The sequence below is a fragment of the Colobus angolensis genome, unplaced genomic scaffold, assembly GCF_000951035.1.
Source record: "Colobus angolensis palliatus isolate OR3802 unplaced genomic scaffold, Cang.pa_1.0 Scaffold2, whole genome shotgun sequence".
NCBI classification, from domain to species: domain Eukaryota; kingdom Metazoa; phylum Chordata; class Mammalia; order Primates; family Cercopithecidae; genus Colobus; species Colobus angolensis.
Genome location: NW_012115154.1, coordinates 27249563 through 27266465, shown reverse-complemented (window position 1 = coordinate 27266465; position 16903 = coordinate 27249563). Strand labels below are relative to the sequence as shown.

Below are 16903 nucleotides of genomic sequence, written 5' to 3'. Positions count from 1 at the left end.
CGCACATGGAGTTCTGAATTATTCCCTTTGTGAACCTTTAAAAAAAAAAAAAAAAAGGAAAGAAAGAAAAATATCCGAGCCTTGTTTCTTGCTTTCCTCTCGGAGACTGAAGCGGGTTTGCGGTGCGCGCGGTTTGGTGCGCCTGGCAGCCGAGGTGGGTCTGGATCGATCCGCGGCCGCTCTGCAGCTGGGAGGCTGCGCTGCCGACGGGACAGTGTCATTGATTAACCGGCGACGCCCGGTCTGCAGCGGGGCTCGAGCCACACTCCCTGGCCTTGCGCGGAGGCGCAGCCGGGCTTTCCTCCGTCGAGAGTGGGCGCTTTGCGGAGCGGGTCCTTGGAAAGTCCCGGGCTTTATCATGGTTAATGCCGCTTTCATTGCTAAAAAACGTCCTAAGTCATTGCTCTGCGTATTCCAGGAACGTCAGGTATTATAATGTCTTTTATACTTTAACAAAGTTTTTTCTTTTTACGTCAATATAATTTCCTTAATTCTGAAATTTAAGCCACTCACTTGTCCTGCATGAAAACAGAGGACTTGGAGCCGGGAGTCAGTGCCTGGTGCTGGTTCAGTCACCAGCTCTTAGAAGCAAGCTCGGGGCTCTTTTAAATGGGGCTAAAGGTGGCAGCAGTTCCAGCATTGTTTTCCCCTTAATTGTGTTCCTGGTTGGAACTCTTACTGACCATTTCCATAGTAAGATAACTAAACATAGATGGTCATAATGCACCCCACAGTAAGATTCTCTGTGGTTATTACTTTAGCACAAGTAGAATTTTGGGTAGTGGCGGGGAGGGAGAAGATCACGACCAAAAGGATGGGTGGAGGGAGCCCTCCTTAAGCCCCTAAGGGCCGCTAGGCAGGCCCTGGGCTGACTTGGGGGTGGGCGTGAAGAACAAGAATGTTGATCTAGGTAGAAACGGTGCCTTCTGAGAGGAAGCATTGTGTAGTTCTGTCTTCTTCTCACATTAACAGACTGTTAATTACCATCTTTGTAGCATCTTTCACTCCCTTGATGGAGCCTGACTGGAAATCGCCCCCTCTTCTCTGTGGGGCCACACTGGTGTGATTCCCCCACCTCTGCCTCCCTCCTCATCTTGCTTATCTTTTTGAATCTCTTTTCCACCCCAAATTCTAGTCAAAATGATTGCAGTTGTATCTGTAGTTAGAGGGTGAAGCTTTGAACGTGTACCAACACCTTTAAAAATAAAGCCCTTCTATCACGGCTCTTTCCCCGGGTGGAGGCCGTCCTGGGAGGAAGCTGCACAGTCCACAGGCCTCCACTTAAACCAAACCAAAGGCTGTGAAATGGAGGAGCCGGGTATCGAGAGATTAATGGAGTAAAGAGCTCTGTTGCCTCCAAATTAGTACCGATGTTATGTTAGTAAGTTCATTTTTCTGCTCAGAAAAAAATATTCTATTAGATTTTGTATTTGTTTTATATTACCTTTACAAAGTAAATAATGAAGTTTTTTTAAAATGCTGGAAAAATTAGGGTGATTGGTTTTAAATGCATTTACATTTGGAAGCAGTTTAAAACTGTGAGGTTTGGGGTTGTTTTTGTAGAACTTTTTCTTGCTTTTCCTCTTATTGTGGAATTTTTAGTTATTAATATTTCTTTTAACCTTGAACAGGTGAACAGCATTCACCCAGAATGCCGATTTCATCTGGAAATACAGGAGGAAGAAACAAAATGTGCAGCGCTTCTGAGGTCTCCAACAGAACAATACAAAGGTAAGGCAGAGAGCTTGGTGAGTAAGAACTCCAGTGACATTCTAACCCCGGAATATGCCTCACTCAGCTGTGGTTCAGGGTCGCCACCTGCATCTTTAAAAAAAGAAAAAAGAAAAAGAAAGGCCACTTCCCACTGTTTGCTAATGAACTATAGACTGTTGGAGAGGTAGGGTCTTCACACACACCTTTAAAAAGAAAACCTTAATTCTTAACAATAATAGTTTCCATGGTTTGAGATGATAGCAACAGTTACTAAAACAATTTCATAGGCTTTGTTATGCTTTGCAAAAGCAGCTTCAGTTTTCCAGGGGATAAAAGCATTTATCTGAATTCTTGCATTTTAAATTCTTAGCTATAGGACAGATGAGTTTGATCTGGTTAAGGATGATGGATCCTTGGCAGAAAGTAAACAGGAAAACGGGACTTTGGTTGTGCTGAAGACGGGCCTGCGGTGCACGCTGTGAACGTGCAGATTGCCTTCTCCCGTTTGACAGAGGCGTGCTGGGCCATCATGCCCCAACTGGGCCTGCTAACAACCTGTTTATAGACTCTGCCCTGGGATAGCACCCGGCCTATAAATAGTAGCAAGGCCTTTGTCCCTCAGCTTTCTCTGCTCTTTGTCATGATTTTCTCCTCTTCAAGAAAGAAATTAAATCTGTGTTAAAACAGTCTGGTGTCCTGTAGAGGGCCTCAGATGGTGGGCTTTATTCAAGCATAGCCCTGCCCAGCAGAAGTAGAATGCAAGCCACATTACAATGAGTAAAAGAAGCATGAAAGATGAATTTTAATAGTATCATTTATTTACCTGAATAAATCTGAATCTTTAACATTTTGACATATAATCAACCTAAAATCATTAATTTTACATTCTTATTTTATGCTAAGTTGTAGAAGTCCAGTGTGTTTTTTGTGCTTACAGCACAACACAATTTGGACCCCATTTCAAGGTCCAGTAGCCACAGGTGGCCAGCGGTCTCCATGCTGGACAATGGGGCTGTAGCGTGTTACTAAAACCGGTGTCCCTCACCGTTCCCATCCGGCTGTGAGCCACCATTTCCCAGTCTGAAGCATGCAGGCTCTGCCTCCAAGACTTCTTCTGGCTTTAAAGATCTGTGATTCCGTGGTGCACGCGTGGTTCTGGCCCATCTTCCAGATTGTCTGTTTGAACTCTGTCCAGAGAAAGGCAAATAGAGTTGAAGCCATGCTGAGAGTCTGTCCTGGGAAATGCTGACGCAGCCAAGGAGATGTGCATGGAGGAGGCAACCAGGCCGCCACGGCAGAAGCAGCAGCATGGCCATGGAGGGTCCTTCTTCCCAGTGAAAATTCTGAGTTAGGAAAAGTAGTCCTGAGTAGAGACGGACGTTTAGGATTACCTGGTTACTTGGGGGCCTGGGGACCTGGGCAGCCCTCCTCACCTCCAAGTTCCAAACTGTCCAGCTTCTTGTTTTCATGGGATATTAGAAATGCAGATTTATATAAAATATTCCACTTTCTTAAAAGCTTGCAAACAATACATTAAAAGAACAAGATTTTGAGGGAGCCTGGAGCTGTCTGATGGCTCACTGCACAACAGCTGGACCCTAGCTTAACCCAAGATTGGAGACGCTTCCTGGGGCACCTTCACCCAAAGATAGGTCAGCACATTTAAACTACTCACAGGGGCTCCTCCTCAGTGGGCAGTCTGTGTGTGAGTCCATCGGAAGCTAGGGGCCACAGGTCCCAGGCAGTCACTCAGCCCCACACCAGCTTGAGCGGGTTCCGATGCAGGCCTGAGGGCCCCTTGTCGGCAGCGTTGGTTGGGAAACTTGTCACTGGGCTTTCTTGCAGCAACAGGTGTCTACCTGGACATCTTGTATTGAAGGCTCTTATTTCCAGTATCAGCTCTGTAGGAAAAATATCTGTATCTCATCCGTTTTACCTTTTTGACTTGCATGAAGTGCTTGGTAACAAGACACTGCCCTTCGGGAGAGAAGCAGCAGCGTGCCGGGGCCTCAGCCTGGCCACTGTTTTGTTTTGTTTTGTTTTTTGTACTCTTTGAAATATGCATGGCTCAAATGCCAGAGATGTAAATAGAAGTAAGTTACCAGAATAAAGATGCTATCAGCGATGTGAACCAGAATCCACAGGCTGAGGCTCAGGAAGGCGTCTGATTAGATGGGCTGAGTGACTCCACGGGACAACAGTGTGCATTTGCACCTGATGCCAGGTGAGGTGAGACACTGAGGGTCTGTAACAGCCACTTTTAAATCTGTACGATTAAGAAATTTGTGTGAAAGAGTGCCAGAAATGAGGTGAAAAAAAACCTAGCTTCCAATTCCAGCGAGATAATTTGTGTAAGTCTGATTTGGAAATTTTTCTCTTTATTACATGTTGCATCTAAAAAAAACCACATAAATCCAGACAAAAACCAATTTCAATTCTAAACTCTCTAACAGGATTCGCTTTGTAAACTTAGGAGTTATTTGGAGCTGTGTGACTTAACATTGATGCATCACTAAGACAAGCTTTCTCTTGCCGATATGCATGTGAGGTACTCCAGGCGTCAGAGCCGAGATCCGGCCCTCTTCCCGTGGCCCATGCCAACCTGCAGGTGGAAAGGACAGGTCCCTCAGGGGGCTTTGTCCAGGCCTCCTGCCTAGGCACAGGCTGGATAGGAACTTCCGTGTGACTTCATATCATTCTTAACACCCGCGTCTGGAGGAGTGTGACCTGCGCTGGGGAGAAGCAGAGGTGGTTTCTGTGCGTCTGGGAGCTCCCTGTTCTGAGCCATCCTTCAGAGACACATGGCTGAAATGGATCTGATGGTGAATGTCAGCTTAGACCAGGCCACGGAAGGTGCTAGGCTTAAAAACTAACTTTTCTTTGGTTTTTCTTTTAAACAATGGATGCTGAACTTATTTCCATCTACATGTCAGGAACTGTGAAGGGTTTGAGGTCATTCCCCACTTGCAGGCTAACAAGATAGCCTGCCACAGTTTTGCAGATGCTGCAGAAGACGTGAGATGCTGGGCCAGAGACAAGAGACTTGCTCTTCATGCACAGCAGGCATCATGAGCTGCATGTACCCACGGGTTCCCTCTGCTTCCCAAGTCCCCCAGGAGCAGTGGGAGCGGCCCAAATGGATGCAGTGCACTTGTGTCGTAGCTGAGGAGAACTGGCTTAGGAAACCCGCATTGTCAAAAGGAGGCTGCTGGCAAACCCCAGCCGTTGTTACAGAGAGAGACGATATCTTAATTATCTTAACTATCGAACTCTCCTAGGTTGTTTGCTCTACAAACATCTCCAGAAAGAAGGATGACTTATGTCAGAGAAACATATTTTCTGTCGTACTTGGGAGAATGATCTCCTACAGTAAGGACTGGTGGCTGCTGAGTAGGATGTAAATGTGTTTCCTTGCGTCCCACAGCGTCCTGAGACTTTGTGACCGTAACTCAGTGTGTGATTTCTTGGTCCTTCTCCTACAGTGGCCAGAGGAGATGGCATCTTGTTTCTGTTGCTTCTTCTGAGTCTCACGCGGTACTTGGCATCTAAAAAGATATTTTAAAAGCTTTTGCTGAACAAATTAATGAAACTCCTCACAGTAGAAATTAAGTGATTATATATATACACACACACACACACACACACACAGAAAAATTCTGTTCAGAATGTATGTAATGGGAAATGTCTCTGCAGACTCCGCTGCTGCCAGCCCCAAGCTGCCCCTGGAGAGTCGGGGCATGCACAAGTCCACACATGGGTAGACAGACCCCACTTTTCCTTCCACACACGTGGAAGCTGGCACACTCTTCACACACGCACTCGGCATCTTGCTTTTCTTTTCTGTTTTGTATTTTAACTTAACAATGTATTTGGCGACTGTTCTGTATATGTTCTTACATTCCATTTAAGAGCTGCTATAGTATTCTAATGTGTTTCCTTAGTCTGTCCCAGGTCCATGGATTTTTAGGTCGTTGACAGTGCTTTGCTACTACAAACAATGTTCTAGTGACTGTTTTGTTGGTGGGAATAAAATATTTCACCAGCATTTGAGGGTTAACTTGAAGCCACTAGTTTAAAATTGGAATCACCGTCTCCTATGACCAAATGACATGATTTTCGCCTGCTTTCTCATTCCTGGGACGGTTGTGTCACATGGAATATACTTAATCACATCCCATTTTACACCTAGTCTTTTCTTTCTTGTTCCTCTTTGTCAGAGGAAACCGGACAGTGTCTGTGAATGGGTTCCACAACGTCATGTGGGGCCTGGCCCTCCTTGGGGGGCCCAAGGCCTGTGCTGACGGCAGCATTCCACCTCGCTCTGTGGTCTCGGCTCAGCTGTCCGGTGATGCCGTGAGAGCTGAAGCTCTGGTGGGAGCTCGCTGTTCCTGGTCCTCAGCAGACGTTCCAGTCAGACCTGTGCTAAGAAACTAAATGAATAATCACTGTCTTATGCTCCAGGAGGTCTGAACCGCGCAGTTTTGGAATCCACGGCAGAGCGCAGAGAAGTAGGTTCCTCTGATGTCAATATTGGTGGTGTAGACATCAGCTGCATCTTAATTGGTGCCTATCTCTTTCCTTTCCGTTTTCTCTCTGATATAAGTAGGTCCTTGTCCTAGTGCAAATAACTCTTTGGACTGGTGAAATAAACAGCCTGGTCACTTTTTTCTTTTGGATCTTTTTGACTGGATTTTTTTCTATTTTCTAAACTCCTTAAGGTCATTTCCTCGTCTTGGATATTTAAACAATTAATAACTGTTTATTGGTTGAGATAGTCTTAAAGTAATATCTTTATGGCCTGGTGCAATGGGCTCACACCTGTAATCCCAGCACTTTGGGAAATCGAGGCAGGAGGATAACTTGAAGACAGGAGTTCAAGACAAGCCTGATTCACATAGCAAGACACCAGAAAAACTTTTTAAATTAACCTGGCGTGGTGGCACACGCTATAGTCCCAGCTTCTCAGGAGGCCGAGGCAGGAGGATCACTTCAGCCCAGGAGTTCAAGGCTGCAATGAGCTGTGATGGCACCACTGCACTCCAGCCTGGACAACAGAGCAAGAAACTGTCTCTATTTTTTTTTTTTAAGTAATGTCTTTGTGTTCACTTTTTATAGGAAACAACTCTCACTGAATTAATTTTTACCCTGAACAAAATGCTTATCTTAAGCATCATGAAGGGAATTATGGTTGAGAAGTCAGTTTCTGGCAGGTGGAGGAGCCACTCGGAGGTGCACCAGTGGCTTCTCCTGTCTGGAAAGAACAGAGCTGTTGCCTAGGTGACCACAGTGGGGGCGGCCGGACCCTTGGGGTGAGCTGCCGCTGATGGGGTCAGAGTCGGCTTCCTCCCCACCCCTCCTTCTGAGGTCAGGGCTCAGTCTGGTGCTGGTGACCCGAGACGCAGCAAGCTCCCACCTGTCGATGTCCTCTCCCAGTGCACACCTCTCTGCCCTCTCCACTCCCCTCCCTTGATCTGTCTCCTCCATCCTTGGGCTCTCACACTTGCCTCCTCCTCCCCAGGTACGTCCTCAGAACCTGGCTGCTTCCCGTCCTGCTGCTGGGGGTTGGTGACGAGTGGCTGCTCCTTCTCCAGGTGGCCACAGCAGTAACAATTCCTGCTGGCCTCAATTTTTATGATTTTATATTGATATACCCATTTCACATTCTTTACTTACAAGCCATGGTTTTTACGGCATGTTGTCTGTCGGGCCTCCTTCTTTTCCTGGGCTCAGCCTGTTCTTCCACAAGGACTCTGTTGGCGCGGGGGTTGTCGAGAGGCTCAGAGACCTGGGCTGGCTCAATGGAAACCAGACCCACAGCCAGCGTGCAGCTCTCCACACACACAGCTCCTCAGCGTGACCAGTGGCCTCTCAGCTTCTTCCTGGGCAGCAGTGCTTGTCTGGGGGACGTGGCCACTATGGGTACTAATGTGTGCTTTCGTGCAGCCTGTCAGATTCTTGGTGGCTTTGGCTTTCACATGTTTTTGATGTGCTGTGGTTTGAATATTTATCTCCTTCAATACTCAGGTTGAAAGTTGATCCTCAATGTGGTAGTATTGAGAGACGGGCCTTGAAGAGGTGATTGGATGATGGAAGCTCTGCCCTCGTAAGTGGGTTAATCCATTAATAGATTAGTGTGTTTTCATGGGAGAGGTGTTATTATAAGAAGAGAGACCTGGGCCAACACCCTCAGCCTCCTCACTACACAATGCCCTGTGCCATGGGGATCATGAGGAGTCCCAACCAGCAGGAAAGCCCTCACCACTGTGGCCACTCGACCCTGACTTGTCCAGCCTCATAACTGCAAGAAATAAATGCCTTTCCTTTGTAATTTACCCAGTTTCTGGTATGTTGTTATGAGCAACAGAGGCAAACTTGGACACTTGAGCAGATTGCAGCTCTTCCTGAAGGGGACTTGAGACTTGCTGGTCACAAAGCTTTGTAGAGTTTTCTGGGTCAATACCCAGTTCCAGTGATGCTCCAAAGGCTTCATGGCCAGGGCCTGTATGTTTGAGGCCTGCCTCATGTCGTGGGATGAGTGGAAATTAAACCATCCGGCTGACATTTGCTGATGCGTTGGCTGATCCTCTCATTTATTTATTCATTTATTTATTTTTTCTGAGATGGAGTTTTGCTCTGTCACCCAGGCTGGAGTGCAATAGCATGATCTCAGCTCACTGCAACCTCCGCCTCCTGGGTTCAAGCAATTCTCTTGCCTCAGCCTCCTGAGTAGCTAGGATCACAGGCGTCTGTCACCAAGCCCAGCTAATTTCTGTATTTTTAGTAGAGACGGGGTTTCACCATGTTGGCCAGGCTGGTCTCGAACTCCTGACCTCAAGCGATCCACCCGCCTTGGCCTCTCAGAGTGCTGGGATTGCAGGTGTGAGTCACCGCACCCAGCTTCCTCCTATTAATATTTTCCTGCAGGTTTTTATGGAACAGACACCAGATTGTAAAAAATAACTTACCTTTTTAAATATAATTTGTATTATTTTATTTTATTTATTTTTTGAGACGGAGTCTCACTCACTCTGTTGCCCAGATTGGAGTGCAGGGGTGTGATCTCGGCTCACTGCAACCTTCGCCTCCTGGGTTGAAACAGTTCTCCTGCCTCAGCCTCCCGAGTAGCTGGGATTACTGGCATGTGCCACTGAGCCCACCTAATATTTTGTATTTTTGGCAGAGACAGGGTTTCACCATGTTGGTTGGGCTGGTCTTGAACTCCTGACCTCAAGTGATCCACCTGCCTTGGCCTCCCGCGGTGCTGAGATTACAGACGCGAGCCCCTGCAGTTGGCCCTTTTTTAATATTAAAGACTCATTTTTCTTAACTAATCAGAGACTAAATAAAGACAGCATGAAGCTTAGTAAGTTATCCTGATAAAACACAAAATCATTGTTTTCTAGGCCAATTACTTAAAACGTAAAAAAAAAACACTTTTGTAATTAAGAGAAGACCAATATTCAAGAAAATACTGTCCTATTAATAGAGAGAAAGCAAACTCACTTTGTGTCAGTACTTTACTAAGCTTTTTTTTTAACAGAAACTTATACATAAAATCATTCTAATCTTAGAAGTTTGACCACACATAAAATTTCTTGTGTCAGACCTTCTGCAACTGTGTATGCCCAACCAGCTTTTGTCTTACTCATTTTCTTCTTTTCCATTCTGGAACAATCAGTCATCTTTCTTTAAGATAAAAGTACTCTTTTTCCTTAAACACAGACCTCATATACTTTCCTTATTAAAAACACACCCTACTTTCTGTGTACATTTTTCATATACAGTTGTTTGCTTTGATATTTATTTCCAGTGGCTTTAATCACACATGTTAATTCAAATTCTTAATCCTTAGGAACATTAATATGCACTGTGAATTAGGAAGTACATGATATCATAGTTATTAAATGGCACGTACTTTCTTAGCACAGGACACGCTTACTGGCAGACCCAGGTAGCTCCAGTTCCTCTATAATAAGCCAAAGATACTTAAGCTTAAACTTCTTTTTAGGAATTAGTGTTTTAGTAGTTTATCTTATTTGGATATGATCTAGATATGTAGCAAATATCATTTAATTTAACTTAGTATAATTTCAGAATTTCAAGTTTTCAAAAAGATTTTGGAAACTGCTTTTAAACAGATAATATCAAACTACCTGTCATCTCAGGTTACTTTTCTTGTTGACAAATTTTTTAAGAGGAATGACAAGCTTATTTGACTAGCTCAGCTAGGTAGAATGTCCATTTCTACTAAATCATTGATACTTTTATTTATTAAAGATTACTCAAGTTATATGAACTTGAAAACCATTGGGTTAGTTCCTTTTTTTCTGATAAAATATTTAATTTATACAGGCATCTAATTTTCTTTAGGCCAGTAAAATACAGCTCTTTTATATGTTATTTCTAATAATAATATCGGGAGGTAGGATAATGTGACATATAAATAACATACATACATATAGACGTACATAACCAAACAGACAGAAACAGAGATTCCTGGCTTCTGTTCTCAAATTGTAGCCCTGTGCCACGTACAATAATATAAAACTCAATGGTCAGTCCAAATTGTGTTCTTGGCAGATAAAGTTACCTGTTTGGATGGCCAAAGTCTTTTGTTAATACATATGGAAAAGACTTTAAGATTTTCCAGTTGCCAGATTTTTTCTACAGTGTTCCCATTTATTCTCCCTTCTGATGAGTCATTTCCCAGATGCCTGCATTTTAAAGATTTCAGTATCTCTAAGGCAGAGAGAAAGGACATTAAGTTTTCCCCAGAGAGGAGTTGTGGGCATAGTTGCCTGTTGTCCAGGGTCAGCCTTACTGGGACTGCAGGCCATGCTCAGGGAGTGGCCGGGAGACACTGGTGTGTTGACGAGTCCTTCTCCTCTTCAGCTTCAGGTGGCTGCTTTTGTAATAGCTCAGGGTTGTGTGCAAGGCCAAAATCTGAGTTAGTTGTTGCAGATGCCCCAGGCTCAGTGGAGGATTTAATTTGTAAGGAAGTTGGTTTTCAGAATCTTCATACGGAAAAGGCAAGAAATCAAATGTTAGTAGACTCAAAATAGTGTTTTGTTCGAGTGCTGTAGAGATTCCTTTAGGGAGGCTGTATTTTTGGAGTCATTCTGTCTAAAATCAATCTGTATGCCAATCAAAAAATGTATTGCGTGGTTTTGCAGGCACTCAGGATTCCTTTCTCTTGAATGTGCCCGTACGTGGATGATTTCGTCTGGAGTAAACTTCCCACTGTGGCCACTGTGACTCCGAGTCATCCTCCTGAGCTGCACCCATTTCTCGAGAAAGCCACGGGCTCTGGGTCTGTAGTTTCTGAACGTAAAATGAGCTGGAGTTCCAGATGGGGAGTCCCAGCCTCCATGGATTCTGATGAACCCATAATTCCCTGTTTTTCTCACATTTTTCTTACCTGAGGCCTCCAACTAGACCCAGGCCAGTTCCTGTAGAACACCCAGTTTGACTCTGGATCCCAATCCAGGTTCCAGTGCAGTCCCTGTCAGACCCAGGCTGAGCTCTGGAACAAAAACTGCTCCCATGGAGTCGGAGAGCTCAGGATGCAAGTTGTGGAGCTCGACCTCCTAGAGGGGCTCACCCTGCGGCCACCAAATGCAGCGGGAGAGCAGTAAGTGCAGTGGCCCGAGGGCTGCCCATGCCTGGTTACCCACTGCTCCCGGGGGTCATCGAGGGTCTCCTTCAGATCTCACTTCTGACACCAGACTGTCAAAAAGGTAAACCGAGGCACAGTGACATGTTTAAAGAGTTGATTTGAGCAAGCAACAATTCACGAACCAGGCAGCTCCAAACCCGAGGTGGTTCAGGAACTCCCCTGAGGGAATGTGAGGGGTAGGTTTTTATAGACGAACACAGAAGTAAAGCAAAGAATGCTGGCTTGGTTACACTTGCACAGCTGCCTCATTTGTTCTGTCCCATTGGAAAGTCCCTCGTTGATATGGTTATTAACAGTTTGTTGGCTACTTCTGGTTGTTAATCTGAAGTCCTATTCTTCTTTAAAATGGGAATTTACAAGAAATGGCTCAGGTCAAGTGTCCCTTATGTCTGCAAATCAATCAAGGTTGAGGTAATTTATGAGACCTGACTGGTGGTGTCTGCTCAGGGATTTTTCAGGTGTTGTCTCCATTTTAACTTTGAGAAGCTTAAGCCACCTCTGGTGATAACCAAAATCTGTGACTGAGGTGTGGATTTCAATGAAGGTTTCAAGCGGTTTATTAAGCCAGTCTTACACACATCCAGAAAAAACATGAGTCACAGACACACCCCTGACTATCTTTTCTGAGGAGGTCTTCAGGAGGGTTAGCATTTACACTTGTCCTTAAAGGGCAAAGTCCTGTGGGGAGAGGGGCGAGGAGGTAGTAAGGCAAATGGCCACACGCTGAGACTTTAGTTGGTACCTGGTAAATCTGCATTTTACATCAGACCAGATGAACTTTTGAAGAAAGAAAGGGGGTAAAGGAAGCATCAGTTTTGCAGGTATCTCTGGGTAGGTGGAGGAAATGGCTGATCTCATCTTGTCATTCTGAACCTGGGAAGACAAGCTTGTAATTGGCATGATCAGTGTGAAATGAACTCGGCCTCCATCCTCAACTTTTCCTTTGGCATAAAGAGTTTGAGGGTCCTGAGAGTTTTGTGTGTGCCTTTACACTGGAGATAAGGTTTTCCATTTGTTCGCCATCCACTTTGTGAAATCAGCATTTTCTCTTCTCTGGTCTATGTCGATTCTTTGAAGTTTGAGGGCAGGGCCCCATGTTCTTCTTTCTAAGATTTGATGACCCCTCCTCGTTCCACTGGCTAGAGTCTCCCCTATCACACCCCTGGCACAGACCACCCCATTCTCTACGTTTCTGCATGTAGATGAATTGGGAGGAGGCAGCGTGTTCTGTCTGGAAGAGGAGACTGCCATGCTGGGCCTTGGATGCCACGTCCAGAGCACGCTAAGATGTCTGCAGCCTCTTAAGTGTCCTGTCATTGGTCATATGCTTCTGTGGCTCAGAATTGACAGTTAATTTCAAGGCAACCTCCCTCCCCTCCCAGGAGATTATTAACAGAGCTTTTCAAAGGATCTGTAACTTACCTGTAGCTCTTTCCTTGCCAGTGGAGAATGTAACCACCCACTGGGTTCTTCCTGCCCAATGCACAAACAAGATCAATACACAGCATTGCAGTAAAGAAAGAATTTAATTGACTTGATGCTGGCCACGCCATGTGGGAGACCAAGTTGTTACTCAAATCAACCTCATCAAAGGCTCAGAGGCTACGGTTTTTCAAAGGTGCTTTGGGGATGGGGGTGCTAGGCAATGGTGCTTGCTGCTGATTGGCTGGGGTGCCATCATAGGGGCGTGAGAAATGGTCCTCGGTGGGCTGAATCACTTCTGGGTGGGGCTACAGGAGTGGTTGGCCAGTTCAGGTGGAGCCATGGTGTCAGACATGCAGAAACCCTGAAAAGACATCTCAAAAGGCCAATCTTATGTTCCACAATAGCGAAGTCATCTGCAGGGGTAATTGGGGAGGTTGCCTATCTTGTGACTTCCAGAATAACGACTGGCAATCCTTTATATCTGTGGCTTAGCGGAATTCAGGCTCCTGTCCTCCCCCTAGCCCGGTGGTCTCTCATTAGCCTTACAAAGATGGTTGAGTTTGGGGGAAGGGCTCTTATCACTTAAACCATAATCTAAAAGTCTCCTGAAGTTAGCTTGACCTAAGCCCAGGAATAATTGAGGGCATCTAAAGGCAAGATGGGGGGTGGTTAAATCAGGTCTCTTTCACTGCCATCATTTTCTCACTGTTATAATTTTTGTGAAGGTAGTTTCAAGAGGGGAGGACAGAGGCCAGTTTGAGGGGACGGAGTGTGAAGCTGGTTACCTGGCCCTGTCCCAGGTGGGTGGTGACGGGGTTCTTCTTACAGCTGCAGATGGGCGTGCCATCGCCCCCAAGACCACTGTGTCCTGGCACCAAAATGTGCTGTGGGAGCTCACAGGAGGGAGGGGGTGCATTTACACCAGGGCTCGGGCTGGCTTTGCCCTGGAGCTTGAAGGGTGGTGGGCTTTGGTGTGCAGCAGGTGGAAGAAGCCTGTGTCAGGCCTGAGCTCAGCCGCAGGGAGGGAAGGAGGGAGCGGTTGAGGGAGAAGAGCGGTCAGCGTGCCCAACCTGCAGAGCTGAGAGCACTGAAGGCTCCTGAGAAGTGGGGTTTGCATGTGAGCTGTGTTTCAGGAAGGTCCATGGAGCAGTCATTTCTGGAAGGAATTAGGGCAGTCCTGGAAATGAGGAAGCTCATTGATCGAGTTACTCCAGGTGGGAGACGGAGATGCCCTTGTGGTAGTGTGGGAAGGGCAGCTCCAGGAGCCACCTCAGAGGATCGGTGGAGCCAGAGCCAGGCCTCGGGGCAGGACCCAGGCTGCAGGACGGCAGGGGATCTCCTCCTGAAATTTCACAGAGATAACGAAGGGGGTCAGAAGCGAGGAAAGTGCCTCTGGTAGGGACTGCCAAGGCTGCTGAAGAGAGGGTGAAGGGGTCCCAGCACGCAGGTGGGAGGCCCGAGGCAGGAGGGGAGTGGCCAGGGGTGCGCAGAGGTTTTTACACAGTTGTTAGGACCTCAGTCATCTGGGGGACAGAAGGTGGGTTCTGGTGCCAGCAGGCGCCTGGGGGCATGAGGGGACCACTGCAGGCTCAGAACTGCTCCAGGGTGGTCAGGGGTTGGGAGAGGATGGGACTGTGAGGTCATGAAAGCTGGGTCCCAGGGTGTGGATGAGGCAGACGTCCCAGGGCCCAGCAGCTGTCCCATACCACGGCCGGCCGTTCTGTGGACCCTGGGCACAGCTGCTGGCCCTGACTAAGCTGGGATGGTGTCCCCTCATCCCCGTCAGGTCCCGCGGTGGCAGAGGCAGCAGGAGCCTGAAGGAGAGACCAGTACCAGGTGTCCTCACCCGGCTCCATTCCTGCTGAGACCCATGGTCGGGCCCTGTTGCAAGGTGGGGGCGGGCGGTTTGTCCTGGTGCTGTGGATGTGTGTTCTCAGATGACCCGGGAAGAGACGCAAGTCCTGATCGTAAATCTATGGAAGATTGTCCTTGGAATAGCACAGCAGGACTCCCCATGCTTTGAGGCCTTGAATGTTCACCTCTCCAAGGCAGGTTTCGTGTGGTCCCAGCCCTAAGCCCCTGTGGCCCCAGCAGCATCCCGAGCCATGGCAGGAGTTCGGGGGAAGGGTTTGAGAATATTTGACATGGAAGGAAGCACTGGCTGTCCGTGAAGGTAATAACAGCAAACATCTGGAAGGGGAAGAGTTCAGGCATTTTGCAGATGAATTAGCACACACATCCGTTTTCCTGATGCCCACATGCGTTTACTCAGTGCCCCTGTCAGTGTGAAGCTGAGGGCCCCAAGGACCCTGCAGGTGTGGGAGAGACTCCCACCTCTGAGGCATTTGCAATGATTCTTTCTCTTTAGGCAGAGATGGCTGAGCAGGGATCCCAACCACATGGATTGGACTGACTCGGGCTCCATTTGGAGCATACTTGGATGTTTGGGTTGTATTGGATTCAGCACATTCTTAAAAATGCATAGGTTCTGTCTGGACCTATATACGTTACTTTGAAAAAATCTTCTTGCTCATTTAATAATAGTTTTGGTTATTTCTGGATTTGGAGTCGTGGGTTTAATGTTTGTTCAGGTCCCAGAATGTGGCCCCCGCCTGTGGAATCCACCTGAACCCCAGCCCAGAACCAAACCGCTGTTTCTGAAATTCAGAATTCTGCTGTGATCCAGTTTCCAGGTGCCACCTAAGGGCGGTGTGCCAGGAGATGGCGTTTCCCGACACAGTCTGTAGTTCACCATCAGGCTTTTGAGGGTGGGATGCGTGCAGCGCACTAATGAGACAGAATGTCAGCGTATCTGAGTCGTCTGAAAAAAACCCAGCTTGCTGTAAAATATCCTCTGCAGCATTCTAAACACGTTTGGAGACCACGCTGTGCTGTGGGGCATTGTCTCCTCCTGTCTTAGCTGTTTCTCTCAGGGACCAGAAGCCGACTCTTGCCAGCCAGGGGGATGTTAGGAGCAAATTTCCACGTCAAGGCTGTGTTTGCAGGGTTAAGCTTTACCATCCTTTCTGGCAAGAAAAGCCCTGGTCAGGGAGCCCTGCACAGTGGCAGGTGGTCCCGCCCACAGTACAGTGCATGGCAGTGCAGCAGATGTTCAGGAAACGTCTGCTGGAGAAATGAATGCTCGTTACTACCAAGTAGAAGAAACTTACCTGAAAACCGTGCTGGATCATCAAGAGCAGCCTGTTGGTTGGACGGTGTATTGCCTGGTTTCTGCCTCTGTGGACGGTAGGGTTACTGTCGTGCCCAGAGCCCCTTCTCTGATTATCTCTGCAGTTAGTCCCTCAGCTCTCGGCTGCAGCTAACGCCCTTCCCAGCGTGTGGCCATCTCACACCTCCACCAATTGTCTCCTGAGAAGAGTACATTCTCATTTCTGTGCTCCGTGCATTCCAGGGCATGCTTCTTTTATTAGTTTTGACAGGTAATTGCTTTGGGTATTTCCCTCCAAAGGCTCTTCCCTCTCTATTTCTGCCAAAAGCAATTATTGTCATCGTTCTTAATTGCAGCATTTCTAAAATGGCATTTGGCATCATACCCAGCTTAGCGAATGCATAGATGTAGCCCTCCTCATATCACTTGCAAATATTTTAAGAACAAATGATGTAAACATGCATCCTCAGAACAAAAAGAAAGACAGAAGCCTTCATTTGGTAGATTTGTATAATCACTGTTTGTGTTAGAATAACTGAGATTCTGTAGGACTGAGAGTAACAAGATATTTTGTAATTGGCCACCTGCACAAGCAGCATTCACTGACAGGGAGATTTCAAGAGTCTGGCAGTGTGGGCCACCATTTCAGAATCTCCAGATGCAGGGAAGGTTTGTTTATGAGAGCCCTCAAGTTCACGTTCCACAGGTTTGTGAAATCTGGACCTGGGTGGTGTCGCATCCAGCTTCCTGCATTGTTTCATCAGCTTCACTCAGGAGGTTTGTTTAACCATAAACATTAAGACAAGAAGGTCCTGGAATGGAGCTACTAGAACACTGAGGGTCTCTGTACGACTGCTCCCTGAAGAAGTGGGCAGGGACGCTGGCAGTGGCTCCGAGGAAACGTCCACCTCTCAACTATG

At 46.9% G+C, this 16903-nt stretch overlaps 1 protein-coding gene across 1 annotated transcript in view; it reads left to right on the top strand.

Annotated features, from left to right (window-relative positions):
* The window catches only part of VIPR2 (vasoactive intestinal peptide receptor 2), a 123019-nt gene that overhangs the window by 24533 nt on the left and 81583 nt on the right, over positions 1-16903 (top strand). The window contains exons 13-14 of the mRNA XM_011941604.1: positions 113-427; positions 1632-1731. Of these exons, the coding sequence (XP_011796994.1) occupies positions 113-427; positions 1632-1731 (415 nt within the window). The remainder of the gene's footprint in view (positions 1-112; positions 428-1631; positions 1732-16903) is intronic.